Here is a 19,372-nt window from a genome sequence, read left to right on the forward strand (position 1 = left end):
GTACCTACCGTCGTCGAGAGCTGGGCCCGCACTGGATGGCGTACCCTGGAACGTCACTTGCATGCAGCCAAACCTGAATCCCAGTCATGTTGTTTTACCCGGCCTCTACAGACAGGAAAACTCGCAGTTCGCGTTCACAGCAATTGGGGAATGGATACTCGAGGTTGAGACACCTAGCACCAATACCGCGTGGTGCATTGCCACTGCTTCAACATCAAGTCAACTGTGTGATGTGCATGTTGTGCAGCAACTAGCGTCAAAGCTGTCGACCTCAAGCACGTTGGGTGGGTCGCTAGCACGTTGCGATCCTTGTGCACGAGCGAAAAGGGCACCCATAGAGCGAGCGTCACACAGACATCGTGACCTTCCTCACTTTTCATCCTGTCGACGCCGGTGCGCAGAATCTGTGATGCTGCAGGACTAGGCTGATAAGGAGATAGCTTTTCCCGCGACTCCATCAGCTGGCGCTGTTCCTGGCAGATCACTCTGAATTTTTGAGCACAACTCTGGCAGACCTTGACATTCCTAGGAAATAGACGCTAGTGGCTCTTATGCGCTTTGAGATCTTTCATGAGGCTCTTGACGTGCAATCGACAGTTGCGCTCAAGTCTCAAGATAAACTCGGCGACGTCAGCGGCTGCTAACACTGTTGCTACTCGTATATGCCGTCATGTGGGCCCCAGCCAGCCAGACAGTTACGTCGATGCCCCCACAGTGTGCACGACAGTTGCTTCTGTAGACACTGAACAGCATCGATCCATTCGTGGTAATCTCGTTTCGTCAAAAGCTACATGTCAAACCAAAATAACGCCCTGGTATCAAGTGTTGGTACACAATGTTCCCTCTGACTACCATCAATGCCTCGCCTTGCCCTTCTTAGGCTCATTTTGCGCCGATTCATCTTCAAACTGTATGGCGCTATCGTCAAGCGACGACTACAAATGTGTTTGCGTCCTCTGCAATAGTTTGCTTATCGCCCTGTAGCGAATGCATCTTTTAGATGATCATCTGAGCGACACCCTGTCCGCCCAGAGTCTTGCTGCCCTGGAACGCCTGGCCCTTGAAACCAGCGAGCGCATAGAAGACGGCGGCGAGCGTTAGGAAGATAGCACAAACAATCAAGCTTGTCGCCTGGGGCCAGATGCTAATCCACTGCACGGTGCCCAATACGGCGTAGAACCCAGCGCGCATGTAGTTTGTCTCGACCTTACGGATGAAGGTATCAAATTTGGCGGATGTCGGGCAGATACGGAGGAGGAGCGGGACTTCGATGAAGATAATGAGGAAGGCTGATACTCTGTGGATATGATCAGCAAATTGTAAGACGCGATGGTACGAGGAAGACCCACAAGCACACGATGCTGAACGCGATGACGAAAGTCGCGTGGAAGATGTTCGCGATTCCGAGCGCGAAGCAAAGGACGATGCACAGCACTCCAGTCCTAGTCGCAAGTTAGCAACGTGTCTGGGATATTTCCTATCTTGCAGCCTATTTATAGCTCTTGTCCGGTGTTGTGCCGCAGAAAAGGGCAGAAAAGGACAGAGGTGGTTTGACGGGAGAGCCGCATGGTATCGCAGCAAAGGAGGATAGGTCTGCATTCTGGGAAGTCCATGGGTGGTGGAAGTGACTGACCATTGACCGTAGATGCCTATGAGCAGACAATCAGCAACAGTTCCAAGACCTCCATCAACAAGGCGGCTTACTGAAATTCCTCGACTTGAACTCCTCAGCAAGCGTCATATTTGCGATTCGATGCTTGTGGCAGCTTCGTGACTAGTCGTGGTGCGCGCGCAAAAGTGGTTGTGGAGGATCGCAGCTCGTTGGCAGTAGCTTTGTTGACTGCACAAGCTGAGGACAGCTCTCGGGCTAGGCTATCAGGCGACTTGGCTATCGGAAATGCGGATGCTCGGGCACAGGCAGAAGAAGCACAAGCGTACGACTCGCGTTGCGTAAGGATGGGGCTATGCAGACAAAGGTCGGCGTTGTTCAGCGCAATTGCGAGCGTTGTGGCGGTGCTGTTGATCGCTGGTAGTAAGTGGCCAGCGTCTCCAGAAGTTCCACGTCAGTAGTGCCCTTGCCGAAACGGTTGTGTCGGAGCTGCCAGTCATGTTCACCGGCAGCACCTCACCTTTTGGGAAGACTGTTTTGGACGCCGATTCTTCATGTTCACCAGAGCAAGGCAGGAGCCATGGGTCGCTGCTGTCATCGCCTCTGGCGCTTTGGGCCTTGCGCTCTACTACCTGAATGCACGACGCCCATCGCCCGCAAATATTGCCAAACGGCAACCTGAGAGTGAAAAACCCAGCGAAACCTCGACGACGGATTTCGTAGCAGACGACATGAGCGCAGAGGACCGGGCGTATCATGAGCGATTCATGCGGGAAGCCATTGGCATGGTGAGCCACCTCGCGCTTCTGCTGCACTTCTGCTGCACCAGTTTGCAACATAGAACTGACCAATCACGTGCAACAGGCCGAGCTTGCACTGACCAGTGATGAGACGCCTGTGGGCTGTGTGTTCGTGAAGGATGGCGAGATCATCGGTCGCGGAATGAACGAGACCAACCGCACCCTCAATGGCACCAGACACGCCGAGTTCGTCGCCATTGCTGGCATCTTGTCCAAGAACCCTATCAGCATCCTCCACGAGACTGATCTCTATGTCACCGTCGAGCCATGCGTCATGTGCGCGTCCATGCTCCGCCAGTACGGCATTCGAGCAGTCTATTTTGGCTGCTGGAACGAGCGATTCGGTGGCACTGGCGGTGTGCTGAACATGCACTCAGAGTGAGCCTCCCACTTCCTTGAATACATCCAGTGACTGACGTCCCCAGCCCCAGCGTCGACAAGCCCTACCCAGTGACCGGAGGCATCTTCCGCGAGGAAGCCATTATGCTGCTCAGAAAGTTTTACGTCCAGGAGAACGAGAAAGCGCCAGAGCCAAAGCAGAAGAAGACTAGGGAGCTCAAGACCGAGATTCTCCCCATGGACATCCACGCCCCTAAGTCGACACCATCGCCTGCCCTCGCGACGCCGGTGCTGTCGTCAAAGCCAGCAAACCCTCCCCCGCGTGTGGCTGTCCCTCACATCCCGGGACTCACGGCTGCTGTACCCACAGCGGGACTCACGGCTGCCGCTGCCGCTGCACCTTGAACGAAACGCTGCGAATTGTCTCCAGGCTATTTGCATCAAGTGGTATGGAAAGAGATGATAAACGCACTATTGACCACGAGCGCTATTTTAAGTGGAACAGGCTGGAGACACGGATAGAGATACCCAGCATCAATTTAGCATCATAGACTCGTACACTTCGCTTCACAGGACCCACATGTATGTTACAGCGAACATCTACAGAGATAGGGCATTCCGGTCGTGAGTCAGCCAATTCACAATGCAGTAAATACATACTTATAACTACTCACTACATGCTCAAGTGCTCCTGCGATGTGATGCGAAGTCACTTGGGACACTCAGCCTCATGCGCCCAGTGCTCACTCACCCAGTCCGTCATGATATCTGTGAAACTCTTCCCGTCCGCAAAAACGTCCGTATCGTCGCTTGTGTACGCCTCACCCATGTACTGCAGCGCCATTAACACCCATTTCTGGATGAACTCGTTGTACATGAGATCCACTGTCTGCGGCTCCTCGTCTCTGTCCAGCGCATCGAATCCGACAGCGGCTTGAATACAATTGGGCACGTTGTAGAACTGGATCTGGGAGTGCAGCGTGTCGTCGCCGTCGGTGCCCGCGTCGTCGCGGGTCGTGTAGCCCGGAGTCAGCGCCGGCTCGTCACTCCGCATCGGCTTCTGGTCCGCCTCGTTGGCATATCGGGCACCGGAGGCCTCTGGCGTGGACAACAGACCTGGTCGGAGCCTTCCCGCGCTCACTTCTGGCGGCTGCATAAATGCACCTGCGTCCATCATCTGCAGCGCGATTGGCCCGCCGTGGTTCAGGAGCTTGATCACCTGCGCGGCCGTGTTGTAGGGTACGTCTCTGAGCAGCCGCAGGGGGGAGGTGAAGGGGGACACGAGGAATTTGGTGTCTTTTGTGTATGCACCTTTGAAGATGTCGAATCTTATCGCGCCGGTGTTTTGAATCACGAGCGCCTTTTTGCCCAACTTGATGCGTCGAGAGGCGCTGATGGAGTCTGGTAGCACACGGTCGGAGAGCCAGGAGAGGATGCTTTCCGGGTGTGGATACGGACGTCGACTTATCCAGAGCGAGCGTGGTGCGCAGCCGTACTTTTTAGTTAGGCCGAGAGAGGATCGCGCGTCGCCGATGGCACGGGAGACATTGAGACCGTGATTAGTGGGGAAGGACTTTGAGTCTTTGCCGCTGTGGTGGTGGAGGGAGAAGAGGTTGCTGTCAATATAACGGCGGGAGAAAGTGATCGCGGATTCCTGGGGGGTTGCTGCGCGCTTCTCCGATCCGCCTGTGCTGAGCCCGCCGATGGACATGAAGCCCAGCGTTTCCATGTAGCGTCCGCTTTCGAGTGCGACGGATTTCGAGTCGAAGATCTTGTAGTCGCGGATGTGGGAGTGGCCGCCGAAGAATTGGATGGGTAGCTCTGGATGCGCTGCGCGGATGGTGGAGAATAGGATGGCGTACTCGGGAGAGCGGATATCGACATGGCCAAAGACGACGATTAAGTCGAGGTCTTCGTCTTTCAAAGCTGCCTTGAACCAGTCTTCGTTTACGGTGTCCTCGACTCGTGTCACTACTGTGTTATTTGCATTGCCTGTGAAGTCGAAGATGAAGCCGAACGCCAGGATGCGAATCCCTTGGTTTTTGGTGGTGAACTTCTTATATCGTGGTGCGAGCGGCTCCAGATATCCAGTCCTGGGGTCATAGATGTCCAGATTCGATGCCAGATAGCTCCCTTGGAAGTCACGCACTGTGTGGTAATACTCGCCCTCAGCAGTGTCTGCCTTGTAGAGCTCATGGTTGCCAGAACTGATGAGATCGATGTGCTGCTCTTTTGCAATCTCGTAGGTAAATTTCCCTCGGGGCTTCGAGGAATCGTAGATTGCGTTTCCTTCTACTCTATCTCCTGTGTCGACGACCAGAAGGTCGACGCCTTCTGCGTCAGCCTTGTCGCGCAGGTGCTTGGCAAAGGAAACATAGTCGCCCCAGTCTGCTGAGAATGAAGCTCTGCAGGATGTCAGATCAAGTCAGCGCATTACCAGGGCGTAGTGTTTACTCTTGCAAGTGGCCACCCCACCAGCCGTGTACGTCGGTTGTATGCAGGAAGTTGAGCTGTGCCCAGGGTAGCTCGCGCAGAGGCGCTGCTATTGGCTCCTGAGCTTCTGGCTGGGCGCAGGATGCGGCTTTGAGCAACGCGAGCAGACACACTGTGCTCTTGCGCATGCTGAATGAGAATGGTACGACGAAAGGTCAAGGCGCGATGGGATGAAAGATGCAGCTGATGCTTGGGGCGCGTTCAGGTGACCATCGAGGTGCTGAAACGGAGCCTGGATGTTGCCTTCGGTGCAACCTAGCGCAGCCTCAACGCTCCAGAAGCGAACAGTATGTAGTCAAAATGTGCGGTCTACAAATCACAGGACGGTGAAACTGCAACAGACGGGTACAGAGACGAACGTTGATAGTCGGATAATTGGGGTGGACGGGCGAGCACGAGCTCACAACGTGACCCCTGTCATATAAAGCATAGCGTGATGTAACCAGCCTCTTCTCGCAAAAGTTCAGACCCACAACACACACCACAGACGTCTTGAAGCATTTGACCAAGTCCACACCACCCATCGGACTGCAATTCACCCAGCATGGCGCGTGCTGCACCGTCCCGCGCGGCGAGCGCAAAGCCCCTTGCGGCTTCAGAAAATAAAGAGAACAAAGTCAATGGCACAGCTGGTACGAGTTGCATCATTCACCGCAGCTGTCGCATTGCTCGCTGACTCGTCGCCCAGGCACCCGCCCCAGTCGCGCAAAGACAACAGAGCCTGCGCACGTGACAAACGGCACCGCTGTGAACGGCGCCGCTGCAGATGCTCCCACAAAATGTATTTCGCGACGCGTCCCAACAAAAGCATCCCGTGCTGACAAGCTCCCAGCGGCTGGACGCGCCCGCGCATCAAAGACAGTAACGCCCGCGCCCGCGCCCGCGAAGAAGATGGCCAAGCGCAAGAAGGCCGAGGAGAGCGACATTGAGGAGGAAGGCGCAGAGCCCGAGGCGAAGAAGCCCAGGAGTGCAAAGGCCGCCGTCGAGCCCTCGAAGCCCGCTCCCCGCGGCCCCCGACGAGTGCGCGGCAACAAGACGGAGATCAACGCGATCCGCTACACCGAGCCGCTGAAGGTTTTCGTCTTCGGCGAGGGCAGCTCCGGCGAGCTCGGGTTCGGCGCGACCAAGAAGGCCATCGACGTCAAGCGCCCGCGCTACAACGAGGCCCTGAGCAACCAGAACGTGGTCCGCGTCGCAGCAGGCGGCATGCACGTCCTCGCGCTGACCAAGGACAACAAGATCCTCACCTGGGGCGTCAACGACAGCGGCGCGCTTGGTCGCGACACGTCCAACGCTGACGTCAAGCTGCGCGACGTGGACGCTGATGAGGACTCGGACTCTGACGACGAGACCGGCGGACTGAACGACGTCGAGGCCACACCGACCGCCGTCTCCGCCGAGTACTTCCCGGAGGACACCGTCTTTGTGGACGTCGCCGCTGGTGACAGCTGCTCGTTTGCGCTCACCACTGAGGGCGCTGTCTACGGCTGGGGCACATTTCGCAAGAACGAGGGCATTCTCGGCTTCGAGAAGGGCACCCATACTGCACGCTTCCCTGTCTACATCGACGGTGTCACCAAGGTCACGCAGATCGCCTGCGGAACCAACCACGTCCTCGCCCTCGACAACACACAGCACATCTACGCCTGGGGCAACGGCCAGCAGAACCAGCTCGGTCGCCGTGTCACCGAGCGCACTCTCACCGAGTCGCTGCAGCCGACTCGTGTCGGTTTCCACGACAGCTCCGTCAAGCGCCCCAGCCAGAAAATGGTGGGAATCGCGTGTGGTGATTACCACGGTTTCGCGCTCGCTGAGGACGGCCATGTCTGGTCGTGGGGTGTCAACAACTACTGCGAAACAGGTGTCCCTGAGAACGCCGGCGCCGACGATGCCAGCGTCCTCACTCCCCACGTCGTACACAGCCTCAAGGGCAAGAACATTGTGTCCATCGCAGCCGGTACGCATCACAACATCGCCATCTCCAAGGACGGGGAGTGTTTCGTCTGGGGCCGCTGCGACGGCGCGCAGACCGGTCTTCCCATGGCAACATTGGAAGCCGAGAACGACGAAGAGAAGGTCCTCAAGAACCACGGCAAGGCCAAGATTCTCATCGAGCCCACACCTCTCCCCAACGTCAAGGACGTCGTCACCGGCGCCTGCGGACCCGACCACGCCATTGTCATCGACAAGAACGGCAAGGCGTACTCGTGGGGCTTCTCAGCAAACTACCAGACCGGCCAGGGCACCGACGAGGACATTGAGGAGGCCACACTCATCGACAACACCGCCGTGCGCGAGACGAAGCTCACCTGGGCCGGCTGCGGTGGCCAGTACTCAGTATTAGCAGCCAAGAAGGAGTAGGAGACCGAAAAGCGTTTCATTTCATCAAATTGCAATCCCATCTACTAGGATCTACCTCGTCGCGCCTACGGAGGCGTTCATCCGGCATATGAGGCGTTTGGGTGCATAGCGTGGGGTTCGTCTTGCGGCTCTTTCTTCAAAGACACGTGGTTGAGAAGGCATCGTGAGCCTGGTCGGCTATGTGGTGTTGGATGGCTTGTTATAGTAAAATATCATCCTGTTCCGTCTTCGAAGCCATGGCCCTGTTCGATTGTGAAGAACTCGGGCGCATCCACCACCCAGGAGCAATGTGCAAGCATTCGCCCCTATCCACTGAAGACATCGGCGACGACGTTATTTTCGCACGGGACGGCTGCCCGGGAGGGTTCCATCTGCACAATCTCAACCGTCATCTTGCAATCAGGAGCACCTCATGTAGACACAATCGACTTGACTCGTATTCGACTATCCCCCAGCTTACTGGTCCCGTGATTCTTCGTTCAATTCCGAAGTCGCGTGTCGAAGCTATTTTCTTCTTCACCCAATCCTCCACTGCAGCGGCCGTTGGCCGTCTGGACAGGCTGTAGTTTTGATCTAAATTCTTGTCTTCTGCTCATCGTTATATCTATTTGCCCTACCCAGTAGTCTTTCTCAATCTATTTCGACCATCGTTCATCACTCGGCCTCAGTGCTCCTTCCGGACCCTGAGTACCGGCGAAGGCCTTCTTGAGTCTTCGCCAACACTCGAGTAGTTAAGCTACCGACTCACTCATTACCAAACCTCGCTGTTCTTCCTCACCACGCTGATCAAAATGTCTGTCTAAATCAGACGCAAACCACAAACCACAGCACCAAAACCGAAACCAACACTAGAACAAAAGAAAAGAAAGTACACAACAGAATTCAGCAGGATGTACGATACTCAGATGATGCTCTCCACCACAGAGTACAACTTGTGTCACCGTTCGATGTCAAGTATGGCATAAACCTGGTCATTCACACGGCCTATCTCGACATTGAATCCAGCTGGTTCGATGGCAAGGCAGTCAGTGGACCTCGGAAAAGGATTTGCGTTCAAATTCGTCAGATTACACCACACTATGCGGTAAGATATTTACAAGAACTGAAACATGATCTTAACCCAAGGCCGCACGCCACTATGCAATGCAAGTCTACCTGAGAGCTATTTTGCTCTGCCTTTCAGCGTCATCTAAGCACGGCACATCCTGCCGTCCTTGGCCACTGTCCACGCGTCGCTACCGACACTCTTGAGGTTGTAGAAGACATGCTCAGGATCATACTTGTCCTTGATTGTCTTCAGCTTGGCGTAATTGCTGCCGTAGAAAGTGGTCTGCCAGTTGGGCTGCTGGAAGTCGGCCTCGCTCATGTACGAGCCACTGCCCGGCGTGACGGCCTCGATCTTGGGCATCAGGACCTCGGTCATCTTCTTCTGGGCAGCCTCCATGTCGGTCCAGGGTGCGGTGCTGTTCCAGTTGGTGATCAGCTGGAGCTGGGTAATGGCGCCGCGCCACGCGGGCAGTACCGAGTTTTCGGGGGTGTTGGCGCGCTTAGAGTAGTCGGCGGAAGAGCCGGCGAGGAGGACGCCCTCCTTTGTGAGCTCGGCGAGGACCTCGTTCAGCTCGGCAGCGTTATTCTCGACGACGTCCCGGGGGATAAGACGGCCGCCGAACTGGTAGCGGCTGACCTCGAAGCTACCCTGGGGGAGAGGACCGAGGTAGCGCTCGTAGTGGTCGCGGTATGCGAGCTCGGTGTAGGCGATAGGGGGTGTGATGCCGAGGGAGACGAGGTAGTCGGAGAAAGGCTTGAGGACTTCCCTGGCTTTGGCCTCAGTGGAGTCCCAGAGAGTGAGGGGCTTAATGACGATATACTGGGTACTGATCAGGAAGATGACCATGGCGCCGGCATCGATCATCGCAGGGAGAAGCTCGACGAACTTGGCAGTAAGAGCAGCGTAGTTCTCGGTAGTAGTGGAGGAGGCGAGGAGCTGCATAGCAGCACCACCAACGGTCTTCGACTCGTGAGCTTTGAGGGTGATGGAGGTGATGATGCCGTATGTTCCGCCACCGCCACCAGACAATGCCCAGTACAGGTCAGAGTTCTCAGTGGGCGAGGCAATCAGAACGTCACCACCAGCTGTGACGACTTCGTAGGAGAGGACTTGGTCAGCAGCAAGACCGAACTCACTGCTGAGGATGGAGTGACCACCACCTTGAGTGAAACCAGCAAGACCAACAGTAGCACACTCTCCAGATATGACAGTCATGCCCTGCTTGCCCGCAGCCTCGACAAGCTCATAGCCAAGGACACCAGCACCAACGGTGACCGAGGAACCAGTATAGTACTTGTCAGACCATTGACCGAAGGTGATATTCTTGAGGCCTTGGGTCCAGACAGCAAGAGCTCCAGCGCCAGTGGACCTCCCCAAGAAATCGTGACCAGTGTTGCGGGCAAGAACACGGATGTTCTCAGCCTTAGCAAATTCGAGAGCAGCGACGATATCCCAAGCCTCGGTAGCCTTCACGGAGTATGCGACGTAGTTGCCGAGCGTGCAAGGCTTAGCACGGTCGCCAAAGGGATCGCACTCCTGGGTGGCAAAGTAGGCTTGCATGATGGAGTGGCCAGACGAGGTGCTGCCATTGTTAGGCTTTGTAGACTGAATCTACCCAGGAAACTCACTGTGTAAGAGGGTTGTTCCATTGTGCCTTCAATGCGCTGCAGGCGGTCTCATCGTAATTGGGATCGTGGCATGGGGAGCCGATAGGGACAGTCTTGACCAGCTTGCCGTTGACAGTATTGTTCAGTGTCGACCAAGCATCTGCGTTTGGCCAAGCAGCATCTCCCGGCAGGACATGGCACTTCTTGTCGCTCGAGTCTTGAGCGCCGATGAGCTTCGCGAGAAGCAGGGCCCAGATGAGCTTTGCAATGTGTAGAAGCTGCATCTTGCGGCGACACTAAATTGAATTCAGGTGGGGATTTAGCCGGTGGTGATGATATCTATACCAAGAAGGCAGACTCAAGCTCTCATTTATAGTCAGTAAATGTCCCCTCTCTCGTTCTCACGACCTCGCCACTAACTACTGCAATGCTATTTCTCCATCTCGGAGCAGAGCATTTGGTCCCATTCGCATGGAACGCTTCGAAGGTCTTTCGAGGAGTTGCTTCCGCTTACAGAATGCAGCGCCGGTGAAGGTCCACTTGGATGGCGTTACATCCAAAATCGCCCTGCGATTTTTCTGCCGTCAACGTACATTCGGCAATCGTTGGCCGAGAACAAGGACTCCTTGCAGGGAAGCTGCCGACGAAGGCTGGTCGAATCTTCCTTCAGTAATATGACCGGTAGCGCAGGGTCCTCGCAGCCGCGTCGAAGGCGAGTGGATAGGGGTGCCTTACAGGAGAGCCAATAGGAAATCTAAAGCCCTGAATTAAGGTTGGGTAGAAAATCCTCCACGGGCAGTGGCCGTTTCGTGGCCCTGAAAAGACGGGATTGACAGCTAGCGGCAGCATGCCCGTGTCCGCGTGTCATGAACCGGTGGAGCATGCTCTCCTGGACCGCAGTGCGCTGCTCTCGAAGGATGGGCGGATGCCTGATGAAGGAGGTGCGAAGCGAGATAACATGTACTGCGGAGATTCTTGCATTAACATTCCATTGCACTGACCCACCCACGTGGGAGTCCATCGTTGCGCAATCGCTGACCTTGTTGCATACCTACTCGATCTGACGAATGCAGTCGTACATGTACAATCGCAGGGTCCCAACATGTCGGGTTGATCTGACTGTTTGCGCCGCAACAACGCCGAACGGGAGGCCTTCGGCAGGCGGCATCCCTACCTACGGTAGCGAGCGGTCTCCCCACACTCTTCGCCGAGGCTTCACGACAAAAGTTCTCAACGACCGCGCCGCTGTTTGATGACATGCGATGGATTCCCTCGCGCGGCCATGGTACCGAGTGACATGTGGAGCGCGGACACTTGCGCCGAGCGACCTTCTGCACTATCGAAACGTCTTGGCAGTGTTACTCGGGCAGTCTACCCAAACATAGACCCACGGTAGTTGTACGGTAATAGCACGAGGTAGGCTGAATCGTACACGATGCTCTAGTAAATACTACATGATTGATCCCTGTGCATATCATACTCTTTGTTATCTATGGTGTGACACAATCTGGCCTGCACTGATCAACAGTCGTTTTCCCACATTGCGCAGCCTTCATTATTCAACAGGGAATTTCTCTTTGGAAGCTGAGCTTTCACCATGAAGACTCACATCCACGCATTGTTGATTCTACTTCTGGGGCTGTGTGTAACGACCTTGGCACAGTCTCAGGTTATGCCAGCATGCGCTGTGAGTCCGGCACTTTGGTAAACCCTACCTCATCTCGCGCTGACAGAACCCAGCAACTGTGCCTCAAGAGCGCGTTTGGAACAGACACCTGCACGCCCACTGACAAAGCTTGCATTTGTACAAATACCATCTTCCAGGGCAATGTCTCAGCATGCGTTGCTACAACTTGCACTATTCCTGAGTCTTTGGGTATGTTACGTACAAAAGCACATAGAACTCACGCTGACAAGTATCAGTGACCCGTAACATCAGTCTCACTAGCTGTGGTGTCCCAGTTCGCAACCATGGCCACGACTATGTCGTTCTATCCAACACAATGAGCATCATTGCCGCGGTCTTCGTCGGGATTCGCTTCTTTTTCAAGGCAACAGTGTCGCGCATGGACATTGGCTACGACGATTGGTGTGTACTCGCTACACTCATCGCCGCAACTCCGAGCGTGATCATTACCGTATACGGTACTGTCAAGAATGGTCTTGGTCAAGATATGTGGGCGCTCACACCTCAGGAAATCACTGAGATGTTGAAGTGGTTCTACGTCATGGCCACGCTCTACTTCACTCAAGTCACGCTGCTAAAGTTGACACTCATCTTCTTCTATATTCGCGTTTTTCCAAGTAAGGAGGTGCAGCGACTGCTGTGGGCCACCGTAGTGTTCGTGCTCCTGTGGGGCATTGCGTTTATCATCACTGCTATCTTCCAGTGCCAGCCCATTCACTACTTTTGGACAAAGTGGGATGGGATGCACAACGGCACCTGCCTGGACTCCAATGCCATTGCTGCCTCCAATGCAGCTATCAGCATTGCGCTGGACTTCTGGATCCTCGGCATACCTCTTTGGCAGCTATGGGGACTAAAACTACACTGGAAGAAGAAGGTTGCTGTTGCACTCATGTTCTGCCTTGGAACATTTGTGACCATCGTCAGTATACTTCGACTACAGTCTCTGGTCCAGTTTGCGCAGACTTCGAACGCAAGTTGGGAATTCTACAATGTCTCGGTCTGGAGTACAATCGAGATATGTGTCGGTATCATGTGGTAAGTCCGTCAATACTCTATTCTGCAGAACTTGATCTGATATTAATTCTAGCGCCTGCCTTCCTACTCTTCGTTTGCTCCTTGTCAAGCTGTTCCCCATCCTCGGTGGCTCTTCAGCTCGATCCAGAAATAACTACTACAACTACGGCAGCGGAAATGAGCTGAAGAATGTCGGAGGCGCGAGCCAGAACAAACGGTCTCTTCACAATGACACTGCGATCTCAAGCCCGAGGAGCGGAGTGTTCGGTCAGGGAGATGGCATCACAGTCAAGACCAGCTACACAGTGCAACACAGTAAGAGCGACACAGATGAGGCTAGCTTGGTAAGCCACGAGGAGAAGAGGGCCACTGAAACCCGAATTTAGATCTATACCCATGCTAAATTTGAATCTCGTTGTCATTGCATTGAACTCTCCCGTATGTCAGTGCCATCCCTCACTCTTCACTCGTGATTGCCCCAACTCTAATGACTCAGCTCTAACGACATGCCCGTGATCTGCTCCAGTGATCTTGGCTTCTATGACATGTACATAGTTCACTTCGTCGACATATTCTAAATCTAGTCTAATGACATACAATCTTTCGTGATCTATCACCACCTGTTCGTCACATTCTTTCCGCATGCTCAGTGGGTTATGTCATATCCACTCCAAACTATAAAGTTATTCTTGTCAGGCCCAAGCCCACCGTTCCCACAAATCGATTCCCCTTTCCCATGTTCACTCAACCATTCTGCATCCTGTCCTTAGTCGTCAAAGGCTTCGACGGCCAGCCCTCCGAACTACATTAAACCTACCGCGCGCGACTCGTGTCCGCGCCGCTCTAAGCGAAGCTGTCACTCTGAACAACCTCTCGGCGTGCGCCGCGAAATCAGGGGCTCGTACGAAGTGACATGCCGCAAGCGCGTGCTGCATGCATGTGCCGTACATCGATACATTCGACATGAAGTTAGTAAAGTTGATGAAACTGGTGAGCGGTGATGGACAAGCAATCTGTGGCGGAAATTTCCACCCCTCGTAAAACGTGAGTGATCGACTGGTACCCGGCCAAATCACGGCGACTACTTCACGTGTCGTTCAGCTCCACCCGTCTTCGTGGAGGGTGCTTCGTAACTGCAGATCAAAGGTGATCTGTGGCAGGTCCCGCTGCCCGATTCAGAATAATAAGGATCGGCGTCGTGCGCGCTTGAACCGCACCTGGGAAATTCTCGGCTTCGAGTCCACACCACGAATTCTATTGATTCGCGTTCTTCCTGCGGCACGATGCCCCTTTCAACCGCCACGCATCAAGACAACTCGGACCCAGTCACCTACACGTGCACTTGTCCAGCACAGACCGAAGGTGGATACGTCTTGCTATTCTACCGCTACTGGGCCAACACACCAGCCTTGCCTCTTGAGCACGCAGCTCACAGTCAAGACCCATACGCTCTAGCAGAGTACCATAGGTGGCTTGCTTCCGACCTTAAAATAAGTGGGAAATTTCGCATTGCCATAGAAGGGTTCAACATCACCCTTGGTGGCACTCAACTTGCGATTGAGAGATACATTCAGGCGTGCTGCACACACTGGTCATTCGCCGGCATCGATCTATCGACACCCTTAGCGCGCGATTCGTACTTCAAGCCTACGCTAGGCTGCGCATGTGCGTTCAACGGAGGGGCAAATGTCAAGGTGACGGCTGAGATCACCCCATTGGGTGTGACCAACTACGCGCCCTCGTCATGGGCCAATATCATTTCTCTACCACCTGCAGCGTTCCATGACTTACTCAAGAAAGGCGACATACCGCTAATCGATGTGCGCAACCACTACGAGAGCCGCATTGGCTACTTCGTCACTGGAGATGGAACCGTAGCGATGAGACCCGCGGTGCGGAGATTCAGTCAGTGGCCTGGGTACGTTGTGAAACATGTCCTGGGCGATGATAAGTACAAGAAACCGCACGGAGTAGCGACATACTGCACCGGTGGCATTCGGTGCGAGAAGGGTGCGCGCTGGATGCAGGAGGCTTTGTCAAATGAGGAAGGGGGCAGCAACGGGCCAGTGTACACACTTCATGGCGGCATTGTTGCCTATCAAGCTTGGATGCAAGGAGAGATCGCAGCTGGGAGGAAGATGCCGGAGGACAGCTTCTTCAAGGGTACAAACTATGTGTTTGACGCACGGGGGGCAATTGGAGCTCAACAGGCAGTCTCGACATGTCACACCTGCAACAAACCAGAATCTCGACTCGGCAAATGCGAAATACCTGGTTGCCACTTGGTGCTCGTTGTTTGCGAGCCATGTGAGCAGCAAAGATGCACAGTCTGCTGCGAAGACTGTCGTCAGATTGAGTCAGAACAGCAAGGAGCTTTGAAACGAAGCAGAAGAATTTGCAAGTGCGAAAACGACCGAGAACGATCGCTTTGGGGCGATGGAGGAGCGAGTCTGGGGAGGAGCAAAGCACGGCAGAAGACATCTACGCGGTAGCGCAGTTACGAAGGAACAAAGGGTACTATCAGTAACAGGTATCAGGACAATCTGGATGGAGGCAGCATGCTTTTATTGCAGGACATCTACTCTAACAATCAGCTCCTGCATGCCAGATTATCATGCTGGATACTTTGCCTCGATAGCATCCAGCTCGGCTTGCGTGATTTGCGTCACAGAACCATGCTTCAGACCTGTAGGGAAACCGTCTCTGCTCGATGCAGTCCATGTCGTCAGATCTGTTGACTCAAATGGCACGTATTCGGTGTAATTGTCAAGGAAGATGTGGTACTTTCCGGCCACCTTGTTGTCAGCATACGATGCTGTGCCCTCCCAAGGTGAGCCCCCTGTCACATAGCCAGGTACCCGCTCCCAAGAACCGAAGAGACCGCCAGTCGTGTTCTCTTGGTAGATCTGGTTAACTGTCTCGTTCTTGATGAATCGAGTGAAGTGGCCAGGCTGATTTAAGTACTGGAATTCTTGGTCGATTACTGGTGTACCATCGGCAATGTAGTCTGCGGGTGGGGTGAAAGTCTTGAAATCTCTGGTGGATGAATATCGGATACGATCCAGCCCTGCAGCACCGTTGTGCGCTGTGTCGGCGGCATCGTAGAACCGTGATGCCCAGAAGATGTAGAACTGCTGTGATTCATCGTCCCACACGGCTGACGGCGCCCAGACCATGCCTGCGGTTTCATCTTCAACACTTGACGATGTCAGTTATTTCTTCGTGCCAAAACGGTCTACTCACGTGTTCAAAGACGCAGCAGACCAGTCGATAAGGTTGCTGGAGCTCCAGACGACTATTCCGCGGCTGCCACGACGTGTTGCTTCATCCCACGAGAAGCCAGCTGCATTAATGTCAAGGTCTGTAAGAGTCGTCAGTCACATATCTACCAGCGAGGGATATCAATTCTGCTCACCAGTTGCGATCAAGTAGAATTGATTACGGGCACCATTTGATGTCAGGTACACATCACGCACAGCTTTTGTACCAACAGTCGATGTCAAGACAGGGTTGCCATCATTCATCTTGGTAAAACTTGTGGGAGAGTTGTTATTCGAGAGATACCACTGAACGGTGGGGTTCGCATCTGAGAACGTTGAGATGAGGTAACCAGCATATGCGCTTTGACGCTTCTCGACAGGGCTTGCAGAGCCAAAGGATAGCAGTGCCGTGGCAGCGGCCAAGGAATATGAGGTGAAACGCATGCTAAATTACTCTTGAGAGGACGTGTATCCCTCAAGGCACTGTCGCTGAGCTTTATACACGTACCTGATTCCTGCACCGAGGTTCGCGCAGATTTCCGACAAGACGGAAAATCTTCATGTCGGACATTGTACAATTTGACGATCCCTGATATTCCTCCCCGCATGATCAGGCGAGCTAACTTGCTCTGGTTCGAGTCCGGGGTCGGCAGCACTACCTTGAGAACCAATACTTTGTATCTGCCGGCGGCCGTAGATAAAGTGACGTACATTGATCGGTCAAATCACCGAGAACGCGACATCCCCTCTGGAAGACGTCACTCGAGTAACAGTTGTGACTTTACAAAGTACTGGAAGCATCTTCGGAGAGCTCACATTGTTTTCCAGGGTCGCAGTCTGGAATAGGTAAGGGACGTCTTGGTGAGATGTGTCAAGCTTGAGGGGGGGGTGCAGACCTGCAGGCTGTTCCTCGGCGCGGTTGTCTTCGCCGCGGCGATCTCTCCAATCTACTCTTACACACCAGACTTAGACAACTACCGCGCCAGAATTGCTCAGTCCCGAATCGATCTTGATCTGTCACTTGCGCACCAGAAGTCTGCCTGGATTACTACCTGGGACGACCACGAAGTCAGCAACAACGGCTGTCGTGACGATTCATCAGTCGTCAACAACACCGAGAGCTCCTTCTTCCGCATCGGTGGTGTTTCTGTTGACCAGCGCAAGATGGACGCTGTTCGCGCCTACTTCGAGTGTATGCCAATTCGCCAGGTCAACCTGAATGACGATCTGCATATATGAAGGAAATTTTAGATGGGAAAGTTGTCTGACTTAATTGTCCTTAACACACGAAACTATGACCGTTCGATTGTGGACCAAAATAGACTACCAACTATGTCACCTCCATTAGGGACAATGCAGGAAGGTCTTTGACGGCCTCAAACCAGGAAAATTGATTGTACCGCACTCTGTCAGAAAGTAAGGAGAAAGGTGCCACATGGCGTGCTATCAGCAACCAGACCATCTTCTCGAGAGTTAACATCTCCTCATGGTTTGGTTCTGAGGAAGAGCCCTACAACGTCGAGCAGTGGGCTAGCCACACATCGAACAGGAACAGGACCTACCAGCACCTATACGGCAACCAGATCGACAACACCATCATGCTTGCCGGTGGTTCATACGCCAACTGGGGCCTTGACCTGCTCTGGGTCGACCACGGGTCCGCACCCTACACATCCCTTAATAACGGTGTCGACATAGCCGCATAGAACCAGACCACCGGAGAGGGAGTAATTGGCGCTGATCTCGCAGTAACTGCCGTATCGTCGTCCGGTTTCAGTGGTAACATTGCCACCACTGATGTCCAGGCACAGAAGCTAGTCCCCGTCAATTCCGAGCTCATGTGGAACGAGAGCTATTTCCGCAGCTACCTCACTCTCTATCTCAACGCCAAAGAAGCGCTTGCCGAATACTATGGTGCACCGACTGTGCGCACTCGCAACTCTTACGATATCCCTCTCGCCAACTTCACTGTCAAGATGCGTGCGAACCACCTTGAAGGATCAATTGCGGGCGGCAGTGTCACCTCGGGAATCTCAAGAGCGCGGATCAATCGGGCGAGGTTGCTGATGTCAACGGTACACTCACGCTCGACACCGTAACTGGAGCCTGGATGCCTGTACCGAACGGCCTGCTTGCGGGTGGAAACTACACCACCTACGCCAGGAACAACAGCACCGGAGAGGCTTGCAGCTTTGCCATAAGCTCTTATTTTACGAGGTAGTTACCTTTCATGTACAAGAAACTGTATCGTCACTACCCAAATGTCTCCCACATTGAGTCGATGGAGTTGACATGGCAGTGTGCGCACCCCACAACGGGACCGCTGTCGCAGTCGTAGCGGAGCCAAAAACATTCACGTCGCCAGTCCTATTAGACATCAAGGCAACGAAAGAGAAGGTCCTACCCGGAATCGAACCGGGGTTGCCGGAAGATACTGAGGTGATCAGAATCCGGAGTGATAACCGCTACCTAGAAGGGATTAGTTATCTGGATTGAGTTGATCAGGGAGGTGCCTCACACTATAGAACCGTAGTTGCTTAGTAATTTGATGGAGGCGCCACGCTACGGTATTTACATATAGTTGGCAATCTGATTTTTGGAAACAGCGTGGTCGTGGCGTTGGTGCTGTGAGGTTGGCGAGATGCGTGTGGCGACCATGTGGGGCGGGCGCAAAGTTTTGACAACCCTCGTTGAGGACTACCCTGTGCTGGAAGAATTAGTCCAAAGCGTTTATTATCGGGTTTGAGTTTTTAGGAAGACTATGACTTGGACCAAGACATCAATCCCGTTTTCTTCACCTCCCGAGGGCCTCTTGACATGATTTGAGCCGGCTGGACTATCCTTCGGCTGACACTGACTTTGTATCTCCCAGAAGACTTGGTAGGACCAGTAATGCAGATGCTAAAAAGTCAAGCCCCCTTGCATGAGCTCTTTGGTTCCTCTTGGACGAAGCAGAAAGAATGCTCTGCTACATTGTCGCCCCGGAGCTTTCTAGGCAATCAGTGTACAATCAATTTGATACTTCGTTACGGATGTGTTTGGACAAATTCAATACACGGGCTTCGTTACCCGATACAGCTACCACAAGCGTGTTCAATTCGCCTATGATACCATGGGAATTTGCAGGCGTGTATCTCTGCGGAACAAAAAA

General features: G+C 53.9%; 10 protein-coding genes across 10 annotated transcripts; 6 read left to right on the plus strand and 4 right to left on the minus strand.

The window, feature by feature from the left end:
* Positions 1 to 505: 505 nt before the first annotated feature.
* On the minus strand, positions 506 to 2,037 carry M421DRAFT_416429 (Golgi apparatus membrane protein TVP18). The gene is made up of 4 exons (XM_033591064.1): positions 1,705 to 2,037; positions 1,634 to 1,649; positions 1,350 to 1,442; positions 506 to 1,297 (listed from the first exon to the last, which is right to left on the minus strand). Exons 1-4 carry the CDS (start codon positions 1,739 to 1,741, stop codon positions 997 to 999), a joined length of 447 nt encoding a protein of 148 aa, XP_033453066.1. The 5' UTR covers positions 1,742 to 2,037; the 3' UTR covers positions 506 to 996.
* A 303-nt stretch (positions 2,038 to 2,340) lies between these two features.
* On the plus strand, positions 2,341 to 3,153 carry M421DRAFT_53682 (tRNA-specific adenosine deaminase subunit TAD2; the record flags this gene model as incomplete). The annotated part of the gene is made up of 3 exons (XM_033595141.1): positions 2,341 to 2,397; positions 2,474 to 2,787; positions 2,841 to 3,153. The coding sequence occupies 3 exons, from the start codon at positions 2,341 to 2,343 to the stop codon at positions 3,151 to 3,153; spliced, it is 684 nt and encodes a 227-aa protein (XP_033453067.1).
* Positions 3,154 to 3,194: 41 nt separating this feature from the next.
* M421DRAFT_416430 (uncharacterized protein) lies at positions 3,195 to 5,693 on the minus strand. Its single transcript, XM_033591065.1, has 2 exons — positions 5,203 to 5,693; positions 3,195 to 5,153 (listed from the first exon to the last, which is right to left on the minus strand). The coding sequence occupies exons 1-2, from the start codon at positions 5,367 to 5,369 to the stop codon at positions 3,458 to 3,460; spliced, it is 1,863 nt and encodes a 620-aa protein (XP_033453068.1). The 5' UTR covers positions 5,370 to 5,693; the 3' UTR covers positions 3,195 to 3,457.
* A 19-nt stretch (positions 5,694 to 5,712) lies between these two features.
* On the plus strand, positions 5,713 to 8,047 carry M421DRAFT_416431 (RCC1/BLIP-II). The gene is made up of 3 exons (XM_033591066.1): positions 5,713 to 5,873; positions 5,930 to 6,022; positions 6,074 to 8,047. Exons 1-3 carry the CDS (start codon positions 5,786 to 5,788, stop codon positions 7,600 to 7,602), a joined length of 1,710 nt encoding a protein of 569 aa, XP_033453069.1. The 5' UTR covers positions 5,713 to 5,785; the 3' UTR covers positions 7,603 to 8,047.
* Positions 8,048 to 8,648: 601 nt separating this feature from the next.
* M421DRAFT_416432 (FAD-binding domain-containing protein) lies at positions 8,649 to 10,573 on the minus strand. The gene is made up of 2 exons (XM_033591067.1): positions 10,279 to 10,573; positions 8,649 to 10,232 (listed from the first exon to the last, which is right to left on the minus strand). Exons 1-2 carry the CDS (start codon positions 10,539 to 10,541, stop codon positions 8,792 to 8,794), a joined length of 1,704 nt encoding a protein of 567 aa, XP_033453070.1. The 5' UTR covers positions 10,542 to 10,573; the 3' UTR covers positions 8,649 to 8,791.
* Positions 10,574 to 11,834: 1,261 nt separating this feature from the next.
* On the plus strand, positions 11,835 to 13,354 carry M421DRAFT_416433 (uncharacterized protein). Its single transcript, XM_033591068.1, has 4 exons — positions 11,835 to 11,944; positions 11,998 to 12,133; positions 12,181 to 12,982; positions 13,035 to 13,354. The coding sequence occupies exons 1-4, from the start codon at positions 11,855 to 11,857 to the stop codon at positions 13,345 to 13,347; spliced, it is 1,341 nt and encodes a 446-aa protein (XP_033453071.1). The 5' UTR covers positions 11,835 to 11,854; the 3' UTR covers positions 13,348 to 13,354.
* Positions 13,355 to 14,114: 760 nt separating this feature from the next.
* Positions 14,115 to 15,775, plus strand: M421DRAFT_416434 (uncharacterized protein). The gene has a single exon (XM_033591069.1). It carries the CDS (start codon positions 14,245 to 14,247, stop codon positions 15,451 to 15,453), a length of 1,209 nt encoding a protein of 402 aa, XP_033453072.1. The 5' UTR covers positions 14,115 to 14,244; the 3' UTR covers positions 15,454 to 15,775.
* Positions 15,574 to 16,665, minus strand: M421DRAFT_89168 (glycoside hydrolase family 43 protein; the record flags this gene model as incomplete). The annotated part of the gene is made up of 3 exons (XM_033597744.1): positions 15,574 to 16,159; positions 16,205 to 16,322; positions 16,377 to 16,665. 3 exons carry the CDS (start codon positions 16,663 to 16,665, stop codon positions 15,574 to 15,576), a joined length of 993 nt encoding a protein of 330 aa, XP_033453073.1.
* A 426-nt stretch (positions 16,666 to 17,091) lies between these two features.
* M421DRAFT_250574 (uncharacterized protein) lies at positions 17,092 to 17,716 on the plus strand (the record flags this gene model as incomplete). The annotated part of the gene is made up of 1 exon (XM_033588600.1): positions 17,092 to 17,716. A coding segment is annotated over one exon (369 nt), but the record flags the coding sequence as incomplete, so codon positions are not given.
* Positions 17,554 to 18,320, plus strand: M421DRAFT_1411 (uncharacterized protein; the record flags this gene model as incomplete). The annotated part of the gene is made up of 3 exons (XM_033587476.1): positions 17,554 to 17,584; positions 17,635 to 17,867; positions 17,928 to 18,320. The coding sequence occupies 3 exons, from the start codon at positions 17,554 to 17,556 to the stop codon at positions 18,318 to 18,320; spliced, it is 657 nt and encodes a 218-aa protein (XP_033453075.1).
* Positions 18,321 to 19,372: the final 1,052 nt, after the last annotated feature.

The sequence above is a fragment of the Didymella exigua genome, assembly GCF_010094145.1.
Source record: "Didymella exigua CBS 183.55 unplaced genomic scaffold M421scaffold_3, whole genome shotgun sequence".
Lineage (NCBI taxonomy): Eukaryota > Fungi > Ascomycota > Dothideomycetes > Pleosporales > Didymellaceae > Didymella > Didymella exigua.